This window comes from Colletes latitarsis, chromosome 6 (genome assembly GCF_051014445.1).
Source record: "Colletes latitarsis isolate SP2378_abdomen chromosome 6, iyColLati1, whole genome shotgun sequence".
Classification (NCBI taxonomy): Eukaryota; Metazoa; Arthropoda; class Insecta; order Hymenoptera; family Colletidae; genus Colletes; species Colletes latitarsis.
Window position 1 is genome coordinate 23567346 of NC_135139.1, and position 22416 is coordinate 23589761.

The 22416-nt window shown below is 44.1% G+C and overlaps 3 protein-coding genes and 1 long non-coding RNA gene across 7 annotated transcripts in view; 2 read left to right on the forward strand and 2 right to left on the reverse strand.

The window, feature by feature from the left end:
• The first annotated feature begins 108 nt into the window (after nucleotides 1-108).
• LOC143342458 (uncharacterized) lies at nucleotides 109-3657 on the forward strand. 3 transcript variants are annotated; one of them, XM_076766371.1, is made up of 7 exons: nucleotides 109-277; nucleotides 1341-1558; nucleotides 1699-1953; nucleotides 2041-2298; nucleotides 2423-2809; nucleotides 3058-3209; nucleotides 3311-3657. In XM_076766371.1, the coding sequence occupies exons 1-7, from the start codon at nucleotides 109-111 to the stop codon at nucleotides 3546-3548; spliced, it is 1677 nt and encodes a 558-aa protein (XP_076622486.1). In that variant the 3' UTR covers nucleotides 3549-3657. The 3 variants fall into 3 exon arrangements, with proteins under 3 accessions (XP_076622486.1, XP_076622487.1, XP_076622488.1); XM_076766372.1 differs by having other exon boundaries at nucleotides 1341-1543; XM_076766373.1 differs by lacking the exon at nucleotides 109-277 and adding an exon at nucleotides 860-1027.
• A 97-nt stretch (nucleotides 3658-3754) lies between these two features.
• Nucleotides 3755-9672, reverse strand: LOC143342462 (uncharacterized). Its single transcript, XM_076766379.1, has 3 exons — nucleotides 6750-9672; nucleotides 4675-4967; nucleotides 3755-4596 (listed from the first exon to the last, which is right to left on the reverse strand). The coding sequence occupies exons 1-3, from the start codon at nucleotides 6780-6782 to the stop codon at nucleotides 4392-4394; spliced, it is 531 nt and encodes a 176-aa protein (XP_076622494.1). The 5' UTR covers nucleotides 6783-9672; the 3' UTR covers nucleotides 3755-4391.
• On the forward strand, nucleotides 4985-10083 carry LOC143342467 (uncharacterized). The gene is made up of 2 exons (XR_013079809.1): nucleotides 4985-5921; nucleotides 6302-10083. It is a non-coding gene; the product is annotated as an uncharacterized LOC143342467 (long non-coding RNA).
• The window catches only part of LOC143342460 (uncharacterized), a 48361-nt gene continuing 35755 nt past the window's right edge, over nucleotides 9811-22416 (reverse strand). For both annotated transcript variants that reach the window (XM_076766377.1, XM_076766376.1), the window contains 2 exons: nucleotides 13630-13960; nucleotides 9811-13051 (listed from right to left, as the gene is read on the reverse strand). In XM_076766377.1, coding sequence (XP_076622492.1) covers nucleotides 12923-13051; nucleotides 13630-13960 — 460 coding nt within the window. In that variant the 3' untranslated portion in view covers nucleotides 9811-12922. The remainder of the gene's footprint in view (nucleotides 13052-13629; nucleotides 13961-22416) is intronic.

Consider the following 22416-nt stretch of genomic DNA (forward strand, 5'->3'; position numbering starts at 1 on the left):
GTGCCCCCTCCCTCTTTCATCGTGGAAAAAACTATTTAGTGATTTCGTGTTACGATTTTGGGTATTTTGAGATCCGGCGATTTCGAATCGGCCCCACGTTCCGAAGTAATGGAGAAGAAGAGGCATTCGACAATGGTTACGAGCAACGATACGGTATTGAATTTTCTAACACCAACGGGTCAGCGTCTTACCCCGACGGGGAAAATCAGCCATGCTAAGACGCGTGTCTACACACAGCGATATCGCAAAGAATGGGAACAGATGTCCGATTTTAAAGGTACTACTCCGTTACTGTTCCATTGCTGCCTTTAAAATAACTCGTCGCCAAGCCAGAAGAAGCAGTACGTTTGGTCGACATTGGTAACGCATCGTCCGCGTATCGTGCCACGCTGGATACGCGTATATACATACACGCTAATCGTGTGGCTCAGTCGTCATGGCCTTAAGCAATGACGCCTCTGATCTGTATAATAGGTGAATTATTTTTAGAGAGAACGTCTTTTGTACTGACACGACCTTTCTGCCTCGTTACCTATTCGACAATCGATGGTTATCTTGCACTGTTTCCAACATTTTTTATTAAATACGATATTCTTTTCGTTACTCTTTTCCACGGATTACGTACCATTATCTCCTATTCGCATCAATGATACGCGTGAAACTCTAATATAAGAAGCTTTTGAATGAACAATCGTATCTCTATTCACAAATAACCAAACGTCTGTCAATTCTCTTCGCGAAAAAATTGCAGAAGCGATCTACCACATTCGACGTACGACATGACACTGAACACTGTTATTATATGCCTAGCCATATTACTAGCGTTAATAAGTTACCAGTAAAGGGACTGCTGGGTAATTCGACTGTCTTTCGAGTAGATATCACCATGCTGTTAAAACGTGTTTAGTGAAATGGCGCGATCAGGACATTGGGTCAGAATTGCTCGAGAGAGAAGGGAATAGCGCGCGCGCGCGAAATTGCAAATAACGAAATATGTATTCGCAACCATACGAAAATCCGTACGGTGGTATGTTCGATTTCAATGATTATAAATTGCACGATGTAGTTTTATCGGATATTACGTATCGTGCACATGGTACATGACTAGGTAAAATATATAAATTTTATCAATTCGAATAACCTACATTTAAATTACAAAATACTTGAAAGGCATCACGAGTTATACCATCCCCACTATGCAAAAGAGATTATTTAAACACGTATTCTTTATGCAATGGATACTGTTTTATATAAATGTTAACTATATTATGTCATTGATATTTATTCAAACTGTAAACATATTGCAGTTTAAATATATTTAACACAATATTCTTCCATAGGATGGTTGACCCACGTGCCATTTCAACCTACACGTGCTTACTGCCTGTATTGCAAGAAAAACCTTCACGCGCATAGACTTTCTTTATTGAAACATACGTGTACAATGAAGCATCAACGTGCAGCATTGTTACACGAGGCAGAAGAAAAGAAAAAGGCTGCTGCTTTGAAGGTGGATCCGGAAGAGGAAGTTGAAGTAGAAGAGGTTGATGAAATTGAGGTTTCAATTATTTATTTTTATGGAGTCTCTTGTATCACCTTGCTAATAAATTTTGTGGGGCATGCTGTAGTTACATTTACAATACAATATTATGATGGTAGATATTTCAAGAAAATTAAATCAAATAATTTTTTCATTAGGCTATGGAGCATGTTCAGGCAGAAGTAGAAGAAAACGAAGATGAGGTAGAATACGTCGTTGAGAGATTGGAAACGGACGACGAATTGGACGAATCGCAAATCAAAGATCCGCCCGAAGACGAGGAGGGTGAAATCGAAGATGAAGAAGAAGAGGAAGAGGAGGAGGACGAAGAGGAAGAGGGGAAAAATTTACAAATGACTTTGGACGACGAAGATGTTAAGCATAGTATGAAAAAAATAAAAATAGAAAGGGTGGTAAGACCGAATTTGAATTTTAATTCTCGGTAAATTGCAATTAAAGTTAATTTAAGAGCTTGTAACGTTAATGGCTGGATTTGTTAGGAAAGTTGCGGGGATACTTTGGCCGAAGCGATGGATCACATGCAAAGCGAATATTTAGAGGATGTAGACAATCAAGGGGCTGTGCAGATGGAAATGGTGGTAGAGTCGGAAAATCAGTGTAACGCAGAGATGCAAGTAATGTCTCTTCTTCCCGAATCGGAAGAATGTAACAAAGAATCGCAAAAGGAGTCACGCGAAAATGGAAGGGCGATTCGGCGAGGTGAAAATAAATTGGACCGAAAGTCTTCGAAATTATTGGTAACTATCGTATACTAAGTACATCGCGACATAAATTTCAGGTACTCGAATGCCACGAATTTTCGGGTCCGGTATACTCCCATAAGTAATGCAATTTGCATTACGTTTTCCGATATTGTTTCAGCAAAACGTAAAACAAGGAGATGCGGAACTAGTGATGGCATGCCCATTGCCTATTTTAAGCACGGCTTATCAAATAAACTCGTCGGTTGCACCTACTTCTAATACAATCGGTGTGCTTCAACCCGTAAACACGATTCCTATCGCACCTGCACAAAATAAAACAATTACTTTAACGTCGGGTGGCAAAACTCTGACTTTAACAGGTGGTACATTTCAACCTGGTGCCCAATATGTTCTGAGCAAATTAAAGGGTAAATTTCCTACGTTGGTAATGACCGATAGGAAACCTGCAACTGTAGCTATTCAACAGGAGGATACTGTGAAAGACGTTCAGTTAAACAAGGACCAACTTGCCGTAGCTGGTACCAGTTATCAAAATCCAAAGAAGGTACACGTTGGTTGTGTTAGCTTCGTATACCTGCTATAGTGGCTAGAAGACGTACAGTGAATTTCTAGAATTACAGACTTTTATTTGTTCGCGACATCTGCGCATCCAAGTCATTGTCGATGTCCAAAGAGTACACAGAATCGCGCGCCCTTATTCTTTTTCTAGTTCACTATATCTCTTTTGCCCGTTTTACTTACGAATAAACCAACTTTCTTCCAAGCGATTTTCAAGGGACACGTTTGTTTTAGCATGTGCTTTTAAAGTCTGTTAAATCTCCCTCGAGTAAAAAGCCCCGTATTTCTACTCACGTTGTGGATACAAGCAAAGGTCTACCGGTTGGAGGGTTGCAAGTTAGCCTTTATAAGTTAATGGATGGTCGGTGGACGTTTTTAAACGAAAGGTATACTTTCACTAAGCAGAGGTACTTTCAGTCTGGTAGCACGTATTACCGACAAATATTAATATTCCGATGAAAACAACGAAATTGTTTCGTCTTTTCAGCAATACGAGTCCAAACGGCCGATGCGTAGATTTGGTGGATAACATGAAAATTAATTTCACGACTGGACGTTACAAAATACACTTCGACGTCGATAAATATTTCACTCTAAGAAGAATAGAAACAATGTATCCGTTCATCGAGATCGTTTTTGACGTGAAGAATCCTGCTGGTCATTATCACATACCAGTGCTATTGAGTCCTTTCGGGTATACGACCTATCGCGGTTCCGAAAGATGAACGCTAACGATGTCATGATATTCGATAGACATTTTAGGAAGTGGAAGTTGTATCGATTTCTTTGTAAAAATATTTAGTCATGTAAGAATAAACATTTTTTATAATTCAACGAACCGACTACAGTATCGAGCCAGTTTCTCGTCGTTGCTGTTCGTGCGTTTCATAATTACCGAAAGCTGTAAAATTTAAATAACGATAAATGACATACATGATACTGCAACAACTCGATCGTCTGGACCGCTGAATTAATGCGAGCGTCTGTGGAAAAATATATTTTATTTCTTAGTTTATAAAAGTCATTGCGTCGCGGCGGTTACTAATGAATTAGCTCTAGGCGTTTTCCAACACGATTACTTGCGGCGTGCGAATCGTTGAACCGTTTTGAAAGCTTTGGCAGGCGTGCAAAAATGACGAAAAGAAAGTACGTCGACCGCGAGACAAATAGTCGATGGAAAAGATACATCAAACCCTTCGAGATTTACTCGTACGGTATGTAAGTCGCAAAAAATACTTATTGCCATTCGTTACTGGGTCGGTTAAAGTAAAATCAGAGTGATTTCGTTACCATCATAAACGTCCAAGAAACAGAATTTGCTCCAGTGGGTATATAAACAATATGAATTTTAACACGAATCTAGGTCAATTGATCACGAGAGTCTGGTAACGATCGAAAAGAAACACTTGAGTATGTTTCGAGTTACCCATTTGAGTATGTTTCGAGGAGGTCGCCGTACCTCTTTCACGGACTATACCTTCGGTATGAGTTCAGTGTGCAAGATTCTCCGAAATGACTGAATGAGGGCTCGGTGATTTCGGTTGAAAGGAATAGCGATGATGGTTGTCCTATTGCGGAGGAAGATAGCTTCTGTCGACGTCTTTCGGCGGTAGATACGAGTCACCTTTTCCCTTAGATCCTTGATCGGTTTGACCTCCACGACCACCGTTTCCTCCTTTCGGCCCCGAAGGACGACCCGAACCACCCGAACCAGCCCCTCCGCCGGTGCCAAACTTGAAACTCGCTCTGTTTCCATTCTCGTCAGCCTCGTACCTTCGAAGAAACGTCGAAGTCGAGAAGTCCCTTTTCGAAATGCAAAGATAATAAAAGAGAGCTGTGTGGGGTACTCACTTGACAGAAATTGGAAGACCCTCGGGGCTGTCGTAAGAAAAGCTTCCTTTCACGGTTCGTACTAACTCGCCGTTCACCTCTTTTAGCATCTCGGTTTCCTCTCTCTGCACCCCGTCCGGTGCGTTTGCGTTCGCGTTTGCACTTCCGATTGGACGGTTTCTGGCTTTATTGTCCTCGAACGGCGTGTTTAGGATCAGTCCACCGGAACCGCGTGCAAATTGAGGTGCCTTCTGATCCGGAGACAATTTATCACCGATGGAACAGCAAGGGGCAAGAAGCAGCAGCCAGAGGATCTGGTGAAATCAGGCGGGAAACGATTAGAGGGCGTTGTTTTCGCACACAACACTAAACCACGCACAAGAATTATTCAGAAAGAGATTTGGGAATAATGGTTCGTTTTACTTTGTCCTTACTCGACCTAATCCCCTCCGATTATCATTTATTTCGATTCCCGCCAAAATCTCTAACCTTCAACTGGCGACGTCCCGCCAATTTATCGTATCTCGAAGTGGTGGTCTATTTTACGTACATAATCGTTTTAACATTATTACTTGGTACGTTATTTCATTATAACGTAATATTTTACTAAGCTGCGAATAACTACTATATTAGGTAAACTTGAAAATATCATTTTAACGTCACTAATTGGAGGTTAAGTGAACAAAACTTCAATAACGACGATTGTCCAAGTGAGTCCCTCCAAACGTTTTTCTGTGTCAAGAATCGACATGTTACCAAACAAATGGGAAAAAGTTACATTTAATAACGGAGAATATGTTTTGGACCAAGTTGTTTTGTAACTTTTTCGAGAGAGAAGTACTGTTGGTACGAACAAACGGTAATTACGACTTAACCTAATATATTACGAGTGCGACGTGTGTTTGTCATCAGATTTCGCCCGTAATAGGGTCACGAGTCTAATTCGATATTATAACGTAGGGAGGTTAGAGGCCTGTATTCGTTATTCGTGAATGAAATTTGCCCAACTCTGTTTTGCGTGGATGCCTCGGGAAAATTAATAAAGTAGAAAGTGTCCTTTCGATTCAACCGCGCGAACCAACGGACAAGTGGTAACGCGGAAAGATTGCACGTTGTGTGATTTTATCGTGTGTGTCGAGAGAGGTCACCGAACGTCGAAACCACCTCGGGCGAGCAGGTTCTTCGTCCGCGTCGGAAAGTTACGTATGGACTAACGTTTGGCGTAAATCAGACTCATCCGTGATGGGGACTTGCACATGTAATCGACCGTAAGTATGTCCCACGAGACATTATCGTGATTCATAAGACGCTCGTGGAAAGATCCTTCGGAATACCTTGTACCTATTCCATTTCTATCGATAGCTATCCGATTATTTAATACAGTGGTTCTTTAACCGGTGAGCCACGGATCTCAGAGGCCATAGATAGATTTATGGGGATCTGCGAATTCGTATAGGGAATTATTCGGTATTTATTTTTGTTAAACGCGCACGTACACACTTGGACGCGTTGATTCAAAGGGAACCTCGAGACTTATCCTCTTTGGATTCTTTTTAATTCATAGGGCGTCCACAAATAGGGGTCGTATAGAACTGTCTTTTTTCAGAGCGATATTTCAATTGTAATCGATGATAAAATATTGTTTCAGGAGAAGTTTATGCATGTAAAATAAGGTAAAAGGGACAAAGGGACCCCTATTCTTGGTGGCCCATGGAAATACAATCGTAAAGCACGAAATCACGTTCAAAAGAGACCCAGGGAGTCGTAAAAACTCAGTCGAACTGGCAAACTGTTGCGTGCCCGTCGATCGCAACCAGTAGCAACGTTGTTATACTTGGCGGGATAAATATGGCGAGGCGTTGTAAAGAAATAGGGGTCGAAAGTATTATACTCGAGTGTCGACAATCGAAATATCCCATTGACGAACTTTGTATACATTCTGGACACTAATTGGGCAAGTCCAGATTCTTGACACACCGATCGGACTCCGCGGGACGAAAAATAGTTTTCTACCCTCGAGGTAGATCGATTTTCACGTCGAGCACCTCTATTCCCGCCGTCGACTATACTCGTCCTGACTCGGTTCGGGAACGTACCAGCGATCGAGGCACAATTCTGCGAGAGGTCATCGTCGACAGAGTATCGGTCACGCTGACGGCACTCGAAATGGCATCCCTCGTGGCACACGCGACTCTTAGACTCGCGACGCAACCGATGGATTTCAGAAGCCGCTAACCAACAACATCTGCGCTCGTTGGCTCGCCGAGCTTTTATATATTCGATACTGTCCGCTACGTGCAACGACCACGGTTTTTTCCCCCCTCTGATGCGATCGATTCTCAGGAATCGCGGAGGATCGGGAAGACGTCGCGAACGCTCCCGTAACTCTTATTTTTTCTCTCTTTCGAACGATCTTCTCAGTGTCTGATCCGACATCGTGCAGACGCCTAGGTAGGTGCGTCCTGCCTCGAAAATTAAGAGCAGAAGCATGCACGGGGGTCTCGAGAGCGACAGAACTTTTAATCGCCGTAGCCATCACGCGTTAATGTTATTAAAATTTATTATCGAAAATCATCTATCTATACACGAGCTAAAATACGTATTAGGATAACACTGTTGTGAGCCAATAATGGTGAGAATAGGTTCCTACGCGCGATATGTAGGAAATTGGATAACGATTGGAGGAACTGACAAAATCCATTAAATATAAGAATATTATATTGTTACACTGAGTGAATTTTTACGCTATCGAACCTTCCTTCTACGTATGTATAGATAAAATATGGGTCGCGCGACGATCTTTGTTCGTAACGAGGGCTTGTCTGAAAATGAGGTTGTTAGATCGGTTACAGCGGTGACTCGAAACATGTCGCACGCTAGAAATCCCACGGAAGACGCGAATAACGCATCGCATTTCATCTTGGTACACGAATGGTCTTATCGTTGCGTATCTTGGTGGATGTCGCGGATCGGACGTATTCGATGAATTGCTCATGACGCTCACGCGCGTATTCGTTCGCGATTATTTTCTTCTCCCGACCGTGGGGACGGTTGGATTTATCGCCATCCGTTTGGCACGCGATTCAAAGGCCAACGTCGTTACGATGGATGAGATTTCGCTCGTTTAAGGGCACACGGGCAAACAATGCGATCTCTGAACCGCTAATAGGATGCGTTTGCTCTTTCGTAGGTAGAACAGAGTCACGTTGACATTTTACCCTTTTATTCTGTTTTTTCGCACCGAACCCATCGCATTCCGTGCCCGGTAGCCGACGAACGGTCCCTTTCGTTCCGTTCTCGATCGATCTCGATCGTCGATCGAGCCAACCGACCAACCGTGCACCGATCAGACGTCGAGCGCCGTTCGCGCCTCGAATCACACGTTCCTTCTCGGCGTTAATCACCGTGAAACCGTCGTATCCAATCGAGTGATTAAAATTTCAAAAGTTCGTAATTTCTTAGATATAAAATAAATTTCCTTGGTAACATCTACGATTTCTATTATATTCTATCAGGAATTTATTAGAAAAGTGAGTAGAACACCCGGCGAAAACGGTTTTATAGATCTGTATCGAGTGAATTGATTTGCTGGCTTCCGAACGTTGTACATCGAAGCGGGCACTGCCTTTAGTCGGTCGTTCGCTCGAAGAGTTTGGTTGGGCACGTACCTACGTAACCACTTGTCGTCGCGACGGACAAGACAAAATTGAAGGGTCCTTATTCTCCGAGGTGATCGTTGGCGAGTCGCCAGAAATCGATCCAGGAGTATATACCATTCTGTCCAAAAGTGTTACTCCTTCGAATTTGGGACGACGGATAATCGGTGGAAACGACAGGGTGATGTCTTCGTGACACACTCGAGCGGCACGAAACAGGTGCATCGAAAGAGGAAAAAGATCTCGGGTTAAGGGGGAATGTCGCGACGCGAGCAAGGGGAATGTGGTCGATCTTTAGTAATTTTTGCTTAGTTGCAGGCCTTACGAAGCCTGGCGAACACGTGTGACCCAATACGACTCGCCATTTCTGCGAGGACTGATATCTTTCATTGACAACTAATAACAATTTCTAGCTAACTGTTCTAGACGCTATTCTATTTTACCGTATCTAGTACAACTTCGACTAAAACGTTTCGATGGTAATAAAAATAGGGTCAACGGTTGGAGGGTCGAAGAGCAGGTATTACTAGATACAATTACAGTATAGTTTGGATTGGAAATTTTTCAATATATTCAATTAAAACGAATAGAAAGTAAACAGAGACCAAACTAGCTACCGAAAAGAGTGGTCCGTTACTCTCCCGTTTCGCGATGCGCTGTTACGTTTGCTCACGTTGTACGCTATGCTTGGGGAGCCGATTTACGACTCTGCTGCATCTTCTACCGACTACATCTTCGAGAGCGTCTCTGTTCGGCACAAGCGATGTTCCACGATACCGATCGTCCATACGATGTAACGATTTCATAATCGAACGGCTATCGTTCCTCGAGACGGAGACAAGAGAAAGGACACGGTTGCTTGAAAGGATGGTACATACGTGCACCATCCATGCTGCTATCGACCGATTCGAGCGTTATCGTACCGAGACTCGATACGCGCGCACAGATTTATCCGTCGTAATTTACACGCCTGACTTTTCGAGGACGCGCCTCGACTAAGATTTTTCCAAGTTAGTCTCGAATCGAAAACAAAAGGAAAATAACGAGGAACGAACGTCTGCTCGTTAGAGAGAAAGAGACTCGAGCATTCAGTGGTCGAAACGCTTTTGAAAATATCTCTGTTTTTTAGCTATTTGCGGTCAAGAATGAAAATCGCATACCTTTTTTCTTATACCGTACGGGACACAAATTCAGTAGTGGAAATGGGAACATTTAGCTTTTCAATTAGCGATTCTTCGTGCAGACCTCAAAATGAGATCTCTGGAGACGGTCAAATAGTATATTTCACGAAAGAACGGAACTCCAATTTACCAATTTCGTTGAATGCTCGTTTTTCCTCGTCTATCGTGATCTGTAAAAAAAACATAGACGTCTGTGTTTAACGGATCCGCGTGCAAATATCTAGGATACTTGTTGACGATTATAAAAAATACGATTCAGTTTAAGACCCGTCGTGGAATTTTGTGTTTCTCGCGTGACTGTTTCACTGTCAATCATAGAATTTATTTACAGATTTCCTCAAGTCTTTTTATTATCACTTTCTTAGGAAATATCAAGCGAAAAAGTTGGGTAGCTCGTGTGTCTTTTTCTGTGTGTATGCGTATGTGTTTATGTGTGTGCGTGCATTTGTGTGACCATGTACACACAGGCCGACGCAAAATCATGCTTACGAAGGCGCGAAAGCTTCCGATCGGTAGAGCAACAATGGTGATTCGTATTTTATTAATTAGGATTGGAACGTGTTTAGCGCCGTAGTTGATGTTGGAGCAAATTTTGTGCTGGCTTGTGTACACACTATATATATTTATATATATATATATAACTCTTTTTTTCTCCGGGTTTCGTGGTATACGCGTCATCTTGGCGACTGTAGCTTGCGAGGACGCGAGTAAATTATTCAGGATCTCTCCTATTACTTACAATTTTATATTACACTCTGTACCGTACATACATTGCATCTGCGTACAATGAATTGAAAATAAAGGAAATCTTCTTATATTCATCTTCTGTCGTTCTTGCTTTACTCCCGTTTTCCTGCTCCACTCGTTCCTTCACCACTATTATATCGCAGCGTTTCATAAATATCTTTTGCCCGGCGATCTAGGAAAAATACGCGGATATGTGTATTAAAAAATACAGGCAGGCACTCGTCCCAGGCAGACACGCATCCATGCACCACGCAATATATCCACCAAACGTGAACCAAGCACCGCTCGATGCAACGCTGGATCATCATTCATCTCTCTTCCTCTTCGACGCGTGGTCACTGGAAGCGATACGTCAAACTTCCGCGAACACGTTCGAACGATATCGAATTCAACGTTTCGCATCGGTTATTGAACACAATAGTCGCGTTTAGCTGGACTAGCTAGACAAATTGTAGGTTCATTCCCATACTCGACGAATAAAATATAAACCACTTTTTGCGTATGAACATTTTATCTAGGTTTAATTTATTATCCATGGTTGGAGCGTAATATCAGATCAAGTGCAGAAAATAATTTCAAGTTAAAATTTTAAAAGGTATCGTACGTTAACATCTTTGAAACAGTGTTAATCGTTAGTCAGGAGTAAGATTTGCCTAGCTCTGCCATCGATTTATCAACTGTGCTCTTGTAAAAAGAGAACAAAAACACACGGTCTTATCCTAAAGCCGATTTTTATACTCGTAGGCTCTTCTTAAATTGTTCGAATGAACCGTTAGCTACAATAGCCGGTACCCATCGATACCAAAGAGGAAAAGACATTCTTATAGTTTGTATTACCACTCAGTTTGACTTTCCGAGTTGCTGTATCTCTTCCAGCGACCATACAACGAGCAGCCACGTTTCGCGTAACGGAAACGCGCGATCCAGCTTTCTTACACATATAATAATTACGCATGGAACCGATCAACGGTTTCCCCTTCGACGAACATAAACGTTCGCGCTTAGACGTCTCGTAAACCCAGCGTATTTACTCGCACTCTTTGATCGTGTCTACGCGCACATAGCTCGAGAAGAATCCACTGAAACGTACCGTACATGTTCATACATACAGTTAAATACAATAAAAACGGGTTGAAAGCTGCGAAAGGACACGTAGAAACGAAATACATATTCGATAAAAACAATAAATAATTAATTACGTTCTCACGGTCGTGAATAATTAAAATGTCTGTCCGTAAATAAATTGCTAAAACGATCGTTCTCGCGCCGACTGTTACTCTTCGTCGTTCTCTCTTTCTTTCCCTGTTACTTTGTGCTCTAACAGCAGTCTCGCTCGCAAAATGCTCTCCTCGGGGATCGCCAACAATCTCACACGCACACGTTTCAAAAAATATCGCGTTATTTACACATTTCGTACGACGATCCTGAATAGTTACTCGCGTGCTTGGACTATCGGGTGCGTCAGCTCGCGCGCAACTATCATACCACGGCGTTTTTCTTCTCCTTCTTCGGTACGTTTTGCGTTTCACTTTAATGCGAGGCGTAGAAAATAACGGCTACGAAAAAAGATCCGTGTCGAAGTGAAGCGATTACGAAGAGACATCCGTCACCGAGAGAAAACATGCGTTCACGATGGCTTGTTCGCGAGAAGAAAAAAATATCGCCGGTTTTTCTCGTTCCCCTGTATCGTTATACCATTTCCTCGTCGAGTCGCGTCTCGCGTTTGTAGTAGTACCTTTTGATTAGCGCACGTCCTACGCGATGTTAAAAAATTTTTCCGTAAAAGTCATCTATATAGAGAAGATTTGAGTTGTTTTTTTTTGTTTTTTTAGTAAAAACGAGAATCTATGAACCTCTATATATATATATTTATACATGTATATGTATATATATATATATATAGTAGTAGTATATCGATGTCCAACGAAGTATAATTAATAGCTTTCTCGTGAAACTCGGTAAAGTTTAAATATATCGTATCGTCCTGTGCACAATCGCGGACCGATTTTTTCTCATCTTTCACGCTCGCGTTCGTTCTCGTTTATACATTCTTGAAATTACGATGAATTTGACAGTAATTAACCACAATAGTAAAAGCATATAAGCTATACAACTACCATTTCTGTATCTACAATATAGTTTTATGTATATATATATATATGTATATATATATAATTTTTTTTTTTTTTCTCCATTCTCTCCTTTCATAGTCTATTTACTTAATGGACACTCCACCCACTGTCTCCGTAAAAGGCTTATCGAGAGGCTCGGTGTTTTACCCGCGTCCCGTCGTACTGGTATCGCTCTCTAAATCGGTTTCGAGCGTTCCCAGGACAACCCCTTTGTTCGTGAAAAACGTTCGAGCGTCTCCCGGTTCCGCCACGAGCCGCTGCAAACCTCGGAACTTGCTTTGGAAGAGAGAACACGCGCCCGATTAACTGTCCTGTCGCGCGCGGTTACGTTTCCTCCTCGTGGCTGCGTTCCCCCGTTTCTCCAGGAAGCTCGTACCCGGAGCAGCGTACGCACGACGGGAGGATTCCCGTCGTTTTTCACGGCGCTGGTCGCGACTCGGCGACGACCCGTTCCAGAAACGCCGACCGAGAACACGGCGGGCACGTCGAACGCGATCGCCGCGACAATTGTCGTCCGGTCGTTGAGACATCCGTGCTTGCCTCTCGTCCATTATTACAGAACACAACATTTGCATTTAGGCTTCTTTTTCAAGGTGACGTGTTCGACCTGCGAAGCGTCGCCCGGTCCCTGCGCCGTCATTCTGACCACTTCGACGGTCGCTGCCCTCGACGCCGCGGCAACCTGTGTGCACACAACGAGAAAAAAAAAACAAAACACCCTTGTTAACGCTGCCAACGAGTCGTTGATCCCTATCGATTAACCGAGATTTCTCGAGAGGCGCTATTCTTCAAATTTTTAACCACTCGATTCTCGAAACTAAAACTTTACATTTGAGATTCGTTCGAGAAACAGCCGTGGAAATGTTCGAGCGGGTTAGCCCTTTGACTGCCAAAGATGTTTGGACATGTTAAAGAAACGCGGGACCAGAGTTTCGCGGTTGTAATAAGCGATTCTCAGTTCCCGGAACCGGGGTACGTAGCAGGGGCCAGCGAATGACGGACAGATAATAATAACACAATGTGCCCAGTCTTTGCATTAGGTACTATGCACATATGTATCGTGTTATCGATATTCGAGCCCGGACCAGGTTACACTACGTCGAGCTGTACACTGCTGGCCAAAAGTTTCGCGACAGAGGTTCGGGAAAAGGTGGCTGGATAGTGTCTCGATCCGCTTGGAACCATCTTGCGCAGCAGTCAAAGGGCTAAACAGAAAATGGTTGACTCGCGACGAGGATAGAACAGCTGGGAGATAAATACCTTATCGTTGACGGGTTGCTGACTGTTCGCGGTCGCAGTTTTGATCGGAGTACTGTGAGCTTTTCCGTTTTCCTGGCCGGGTTTCGGCGAGGAGTTCGCGTGTCGGTTGGTCGAGTTCACGGAAGACTTCAGCAAAGGGCTGGAACTGGAGTCGTGGTCGACCGTGGTTTGCGCGTTGCTGGTAACGTTGTCGCATCCTGGCAACGGTGGAGCGGTTTGCCCAGGGGTCGGTGTGATGGGTTTTCCACCTTTTATCAATTCCACTATCTCGTCTGCCTCCCTCGAAAGGTCCCCATCCGGTCTGAACGGATTATCCCAACCGCTGTCCGTGCTGAAAATTAATTAGTTCATTTGAATCTTCGTGCCCCTTGCATTTTCATACACCGCACGTTTCAACCTCGAAATTTATCAACCCATAATCCCGATCCGTATATTTCATTTAAAAATCTCTTATTTCCGAATTTCGTCCAACTCTGATTTCAAAATAATTTTTCTAACTCCGGATGTTTTCGTCTTGCTCGTCGTCCCGAGAAAATGTCGACCTCGAGAGCTTTTTAACACATTCGCAGCCATTGACGTACACTTATGCCATTTTTACATCGGCTGGTCGACGCTGATGTAATGTCACGTCATTTTATATTTATAGACAGGTATACATTACGCTCCGTGTTTGTGATTACTGCGGCTATATAATAATAAATTTATTTCAAGTTCGTCCGAAATTAGCGTTTGAATGAAGTTGCAAATAGAACGATTCTTCATCGATCTAGCGCTATTTGAGGAAAAAGAATAACTCTTACAACCGTAGAACGATATATTATTCTTCTTGCTCCGAGTTTGAAGTACATACCGGATAAATTAGAGTTAATTACAATTGCCACTCCCTGCTAACCGTGACATTGACCACGATATCGCATTGCATCTAATTGCAGTTCATCTTCCTCCCGCTCCCCGACGTTGCACGTTTAGCGAACGAGCGCATCGTAATCGTTTCAGGGAAAATAACCGGACATAGCTATAATAACATTTCGTTGCAACTATAGTAGGACGCTAACCAAGAGGCAAAATGATCGATCTAATAATAAAGATGCCTGTTTACTGTACGAAAGAACGCGTAGCAGACGTAATGTAAGAATTAAATTAATAATTCTTGGATTTGGTAAAAAATTTCGTATTTCTGGTAAAAAGAAATATTCAGGGGGCATCTATATTTGTCTGAAAACGTGATTCGTCAGGTGTTTCGTATCGATAGGAGAGAAACTATTTCGGAAGAAACGAAGAAGATCGAATATAGTCTGCCGGAAGACGCGAACAAATGGAGGAGGAAGAGGATGAATACTATTCGGTGAGCGGGGTTGAAGCGAAACGGTTAGTAGGCTCATCGGAACCGTTGGACCACGGCCAACCAGACTAATAATGTTCGATATTGCGAAACTGCACGTTCGTTCCCTCGCTTTTCCCCGCTGCGATTAATCTTCGCGACGGATCGCATTCCATCGCGTTTGTCCGCAGTTCCGACATCGTACGCGACAATGGAGGACTCGTCGACGATAAACCGTGCCTTTTCACGTCTCCGAAAGGAAGCAGTTGCGTTGCTTGTACAGAAGTAGAACGGTTAAACGTGTCTTTGATCGTGAACTAGTATTTGATTAACGCCCCAACGACGTTTCTGTGTTTTCCGTACACTTTTATTTGGTACGCGTTAAATAGCATTGATAAGAAAAGCAAGAAAAAAGGACCACCCTAACAGCCGTTCGAAAACGAAAGTTGGATCGTTAAACGCGATCGTGAAAGTGGCTCGAGCATATATTGTTTACTATTCTTTTCTTCGTATCGCGTATTTCTTCCGATGTATAGAGGGTGTTCGGCCACCCTGGGGAAAAATTTTAATAGGGGATTCTAGAGGCCAAAATAAGACGAAAATCAAGAATATCAATTTGCTGATGGAGGCTTCGTTAAACAGTTATTAACGTTTAAAGTTCCGACAGTACTGAATTTTTTTCTCGAAAATGCGCAAGATTTCGAGGGTATGTCTATTCACCAAAAATGATTGTAATTGACCCCCGCAACAGAAAGTAATTTTTCCAAAACGATTTGAAATTTTTTTTTTCCGTCGAAAAATTTTATACTTTCACGAATTTTTTTCTAGAAAGTGGGTAGAATTTCGGGGGTATGGCTCTTCACCAAAAATGATTATACTTGACCCCTGCAAACAAAAATATTTTTTTTAGAACGATTTGAAATTATTTTTTTTCGTCGAAAAATGTCACACCTTCTCGAATTTTTTTCTCGAAAGTGGGTAGGATTTCGGAGGTATGTCTATTCACCAAAAATGCTTGCAATTGACCCCTGTAATTAAAAATAATTTTTCCAGAACGATTTGAAATTTTTGAATTTAATTGTTAATAACTTTTTAAAGAGGCCTTAGTCAAGAAATTGATATTCTTGATTTTCGTCTTATTTTGGCTTCTAGAATCTCCCATCAAAATTTTTCTCAGGAGTAGCTGAACATCCTGTATATCTAAAACGTTCGATCGTAACGTAATCGGGGTATAAATAATTTAATTATAAAACGGTGAATCGACGCATGCTCCGTTCATCGAATCATTTTCCTTCCCGCTATCCTGTGCGTGAAAATCAACGCACACGGACACGGCCACGTCCGGCAACAGTTTAAATATAAAACGATACGCTATACAGGACTCGAGGCGCGACCATTTTATTCGAACTGTGTCGATTCGCGTGAGTCAGCCAAGTCCTCGTTACTTTCCCGTTCCTTCGAGTTTCCAATCCCCTGACGAATCGCGTCTCTTGGCGTTTTCGACGTTTCGAGATTATCGGCGCAATTCGATACGAATGCGAGGGGATCCACGACGTACGTTTAGTTTCGATCGATTGCCGCCATTTTCTAAGCCAACGGGTATATTCGAGGACACGCAACGCGTAAATTGCGCAACGCAAACGTGCAAGGTTTGGTCCGTGCGAAGAAATTAAATACGACGTATATGTTGATAAATTTTAAAGGAAAAAGGAATAACGATAAGCATGCATTCCGCGCAAGAGTCGTTAACGTTATTAAAGTATTAGTTTACGAGTTACGGATTTCTGTTCCGATTTCTTCCGGTGCCGTCGGATCGCGGTCGTGGCTAACTGCGCAAATTCGATCGTGGTTCGTTCGATTCGAAAGCCTACGAGGACAATCTCGGAGAGACGATCATTACCTTTCATTGCCGTCCGTGTCCTTCGGTACCTTGATCACATAATACACGTGGCCTCCATGGGTGGTCGTCATTCTGCTCGCGATCGCGAATCCGCGTCTCTCGATATCAACATCGGACGTCTTGATCTTTCGAGGCGAGTCTAGAGTTCACCACGCGCTGCTCCCGTGTATCGAAAAACCGCACTTTCACGATTCTTTTCCGTTCGATCGCCTCCCCCTCTGACTCCTCGACGTTCGGCCTACCGGTCCAAATATTTCCCCGAGCCTGTCACGAACAGAACTCGGCCGTGATTTTGCGCGCACCGACTCTCGAAACGCGAACGTAAGACTTTATTTTTAAGCGGAATCGTGGCGGGAGATCCTTGCGACTACCGTCTGCCGTCTTTCTCTCCCACGTACACCTCCCCCCCCCCTTTTCCTACCGCCCCCTTTCTCTGTTTCTGTCACGGTACGTCCACGCAAGCCGTTATTTCAGATCGCGTTGTTTCGCGACCGACAAATCCGCAGCGCAATAAATATCGTTTCAAAGCTAGGCTCGACGCTCACGCAAGCACGATTGGAAGACCAAAAGGTAGCGAGAAAATGATTCTCCTTCGATCAGGAGGAAACGAAGACAGCACGCAAGGAGGATGGGATCGTTTCGAACGATCACTTGTTGATTACAGATTTTATTCAACGACGTTGGGCGTAACCTCCAAGCTTAAAGCTTCTAGTACTATTGATTAGTAAAGTTGCGAAGGGAACTTGCGAACCATGTAGGGGCGTGTTGTCTCGACACAAGGGTCATGTCCCTGGAGGAGCTCTATCAGCCTCCGGTAGCAAGAATGACCCAAGAGAAAACCTCCTAACGTCGACTAGAGTCTGTCGAGACTTCTGGACCTGTCCCTTTATGGACCGGATAACGACGAGGGGGCAAGTTTATTCCGAATCCAATATCCCCCTACTGGACATGTTCACGATCTCAGGATCGACTGGAATTTCCACGTTTCCAGCAGTTTTATTTAATCTTGGATCTACTCGGGGGATCGAAACTAGTTTTCTCATCCAGTGGTGAGAGTAGATCCTGTGTACGAGTCGATCGAACGCTGTTTTATACGCTGCGTAAATAGGAAATAATCTAAGCGAACTAATTATTTACAGTTACAACGATTGCTTATTTTTTCCAATACATTTCGTCGACGTGTTTAAATTTAGGTAAACTTTTCGTTTCGTTAGAATTTCGGAAGTTTTCCCATAACAATCAACGGTCGAATAAACACGCGGAAAACATCGACGGTCCGTTTCATCGGCGATCGTAATGAAACGCGTAAGCTGTGCATCGATCCGTGGCAGTCGAAGCTGACCTATTTCCAGAAAATCCTCGACCTATTTACTCCGATCCCCGTGTTGCCTGCCGTTGCTTACCTTCCTCTTCGGGTTCGTTTTTTTACCACGTGCCAACGTTGGGATGAAAACGCATCCTACCGGACGTCTAATTACGAGGGCTTGTATAGTTTTGGCCGACTGCGGAAAAATTCCAGACGATGAACATATCTCCCTGCTTCCTAATAAAAAAACAATTGATACAGCTTCAAGGGGAACGATTTATCCCGATGGCTGCCACGACTGCAGAGAGTCTGCGTTGTTCGCGAACAGATCGAACGGTGTCGACAGATTTTTATTCGTTCCCGATTAGCTGGGTAAACTCGACGACGCGACGGGCACAGGAACAGCATCGATCTGATTCTGTTTATAACCGGCGCTCGAATGTACGGCTTCCACAGAAGTCGATTCGCATCGTCGCAGGTGTACGCGATAACAAAGCTATCCTAGCTCAAGATCTGACCGACCGATTCTATAGTTTCGCGGCAATAACGGAACCCGTGGAAAATAGACGTTAATTCGAGCACCGTAAAAGTATCGGTGTACTCCTTTGATCGCGTCCTATCGAGTGGAATGGTCCCGTGGTGCGTGTGTGTGTGTGTGTATGTTTCCTGTCGTTATAAATAACGGTGAGTTCGATGCTCCAAGATATTTATATAGAGATAATTTTCTATAAAAAAAAGAGTCTGTCAAACTGGTTCTGGTTTGCAAAGTTCCCTTCGCGAAAGAACGGAGAGGAAATGCGCTTCAAGCGTAACATTTTGAGGATAATTTACGAGACACTCTGGAACAGTCTCTATGCATCGATAGAAAAGATTGACGATCGAACGGACGGAGAGATAAAAATTCGAGGAACGTTGCCGGAAACTGAGTCAATGGGACCCCGCAGGAACCGTGAACAATGAAATTTCCAAAGGGTTCGTTGAATTATTTCCTACGAGGAACCGTTGCAAGAGATATCCTTGCGAATAAATGTTACTTCCGCGCGAGTCGACCGACGATGAAAGCACAAACGGGGTCGCTGCGTTGCGCCAGAGATGCACAAACATAATGCATTTTCGAAATTGCAGAAATACTTGGCGGAAAAATCAATGGATCGGAATATATTTTTCTTATTCCCTTGTTCTATTTTTGAAAGTATTTTCGATCCAACAAATAATTCGGGTACTATATGTTAGACCGTGGTCAGAATATCGGATACTCGAGCAATAATGGTACAGAGCCGCTGCATCCTTGGTGTCTAGGACTCGTGTGCTCGGCGAAGAGTGTAATTTGTTTGGCGAATTTGTTATTTCGAGCGGTGACATTTTCAAGATCCCGATTAACGAGCGTCACGACCTCGGGTACGCTCGCGGTTGCCATCATCATGGGCAAGTACGTGTCGCGGTTTCTATATAGGAGCTCGGCTCGTATTCGTCTGCCCGGTGCTCTCGCGGTTCCAGCGACGGGGTTGGCCAAGGGTGACGCGCGCGACGAGGGTGAGTATATGGGTCATGGCTATACGGTGGTGTTCACGCACACACCGTCTACCTCGAGTATCCACCGCTGGCCCACTGGAATACCTGTGCACACTGTGCGTTCTTTCGCCACCGACATGCGTACAACACCACCCCGATCCACCCCCTACTTCCTCCTATTTTGATAACCAGCACAAAACAGTTGCTTCCAATCAGAGTGGCGAAATGTAAATTGTGATTCAGTCACCGTAATTATTTCACCATCGAACACTTCATGGGCTTCTATAACCCTTATGATCGTATGTTCCTTCAGGCGAATACTGCAAATTGATTTTTTAACAATTCAAGTCTCATACGTTTATCTTTGTTATGTAACTATACTTGTATCTCTCTCTGTATTAATCCCGTGAATAAATAAATAATAATAATAATTGTGCGTTATTTCAAGCATGTAATTATCGTGGCAAAGCAGGAAACAATCGCTGGAGCGAAAATCGTCCGACGCGTTTCAATTTCTTACGATTCTTGAGGGCTTCGATCACCTTGGAGAGATTTCACCGGTTTCGCACTCCAATTAAAGCTGAATCCTTCCTCTTTAATTGGCGACCTCGTTCGCTCCGACAGTCGAAACATTACGGCTCCCTGGAGCCCGAAACGCAAGAGTTACAACCCCCGGCGAGAAGCTTTCGATCGGACGCGTTGCACGAAATTTATAAAGAATATTCGTGTTTTACGGTTATCAAATATCATTTGCACCTCCTTTATGGCAGCAACTAATCGCGACGACGCACAGTCGATATCGGAGATTCTCGTTCGATAGGTTTCGCCTCGATAGACTTCACAGAATTCGCGGCAATTGGTCGCTAGTAAATACATACATCAACGGATCTGTGAAGCTCACCGAGGTGAAGCTCGTTACCTCGATAGGGTCTGCTACGTGTTTAAGTTCCTCGTTAAGAATTTTTCTTTTCACGAGTCGCGTCTTGGCTGAAACTTTGACGAATTCTTTTCATTTAGAAGGATCGTCGATCGTTGTTTGCAACCAAAAGTGGTTGCTTCGACTTGACGATTTTGTTGAAAACTGAAGGGACAACTGGATGAACTTTTCAATTTTCGAGTGGTGGAGGTATGGTTGTTCGTTGTAAAGGGACGCGTGGGATTGCGCCATCGCGTGGTAGACGGGTCCGGTTACCTTTTCCGCGGCTGCGTGGTCGCCTCTATTCGCTGACCAGGAAAATTCAGCCGGAGAATGCGAGGGAATACGCGCGAGAAACTCGGACGTCGAACGCGAGTGCCGTCGATAAACAGAGACATGTAGGGCAGTGTGTTCGCCGCCACAGAGTCGCGATACGCGAATTGATTTCGTTCGCGGCGACCTGCTGACTCCACTGACCATCATTCCGGTCAATTTGCAGTGCCTGTTTCAGGAAATTGCAGACTAACGCGTACCGGCTCATCCAACGAAGACTATTTCGATTCACCGACAGTTTCCAACGATCTCTGGCTTCGAGAATCTCACGAGACGACGTTGCCGTAACAGTTTAACGATAAAATTGTTTTACAAAGTACGACCGTTTCCAAATTCTATCGTAAATCGCTAGTAAATATTATTCGCGACTTCTGCAACTTGGAACGATCCAACGTTAGACGGTCTCGAGTTCGTGTCTGGGATTAGGAGCGTCGTGCCACGTAACAAAATGGACTTTTCCGCCGTGGTATTCCGTAGAATGGAATCTTAATAAAAATCTACGGACGCTAAGACGACACTCTCTGAGCGTCGCGAGTTCCTCGAGACAGATTTTGTGGGAGGTGGATCGAGATAGGTCATGGTTCTCCGAGAACGCTTTTCTTTGGCTTCTATCTTTGGTATCCGGCAAGACACGCGACGCGGCGATGCTGTTCGCAGAACGCTGGTCCCGTTTCTATTTTCAAGAAGATCTCGGTGGTGGCTCCAGGAGGAGCAAACGCTCGAAACTCTGTGTTCGGCGATACAACTCTGGCTATTATTACAATAAACTCTTCCTTGCAGATGCGCCAAAACAGCGTTACTAAGAGTGACGAATCTTTTACTAAAGTCAGAAAACAATTTTAAGAGAAAGGAGACGGTGAGGCTATCTTCCGGGTTTCGAAATTTAAAAGAAATCCCAAGATTCCCCCGGGCGTTTGGTTCCCTAGTGCCCTCGTGGAGGCCGATTCCGGCAGTTCCGGATCGTCGATCGAAGGGACACACGATCGAGAGCTGGCACGCGCTCCCGTGGAATTCACCGAGGGCGGAACGTCGAGGAAGCGAGCACGACGTATCCGGGTGGCGGCTACCACCGTGGATCCCCATCGAGATGCATTCCGGGGTGCACGGCACGCGAGTCACGGGGGCACACTGCAACGGGACAAACAAGAACGCGGTGCACTGCCAACGAATCGAGAGACCTGCCGCGTTCTTCGCCGATGCAGCCGACAGCACAACTGGCGACTGTCCTACCGCACCTCTGCACATCCACCCACGCTATATCGATCCTCCCTCCTCTCCTGCGACCTCTTCTCCTCTTCCGCCACCGCCTCTAGTACCTACGCAGTGCTCCTCGTGGTGGCGGTACTGTTAATAGTACCATTCCCGATCTGCTATTTGTACGTTCGCTAATCTACGGAACCATCGTTCCTGACACCGCGTTGGCATCGCTACCGCCAAACCGCGACCCCTTCAAGTTCGAGGGTCGTCCATTACATTTAATCCTACGACCAACTTTTACG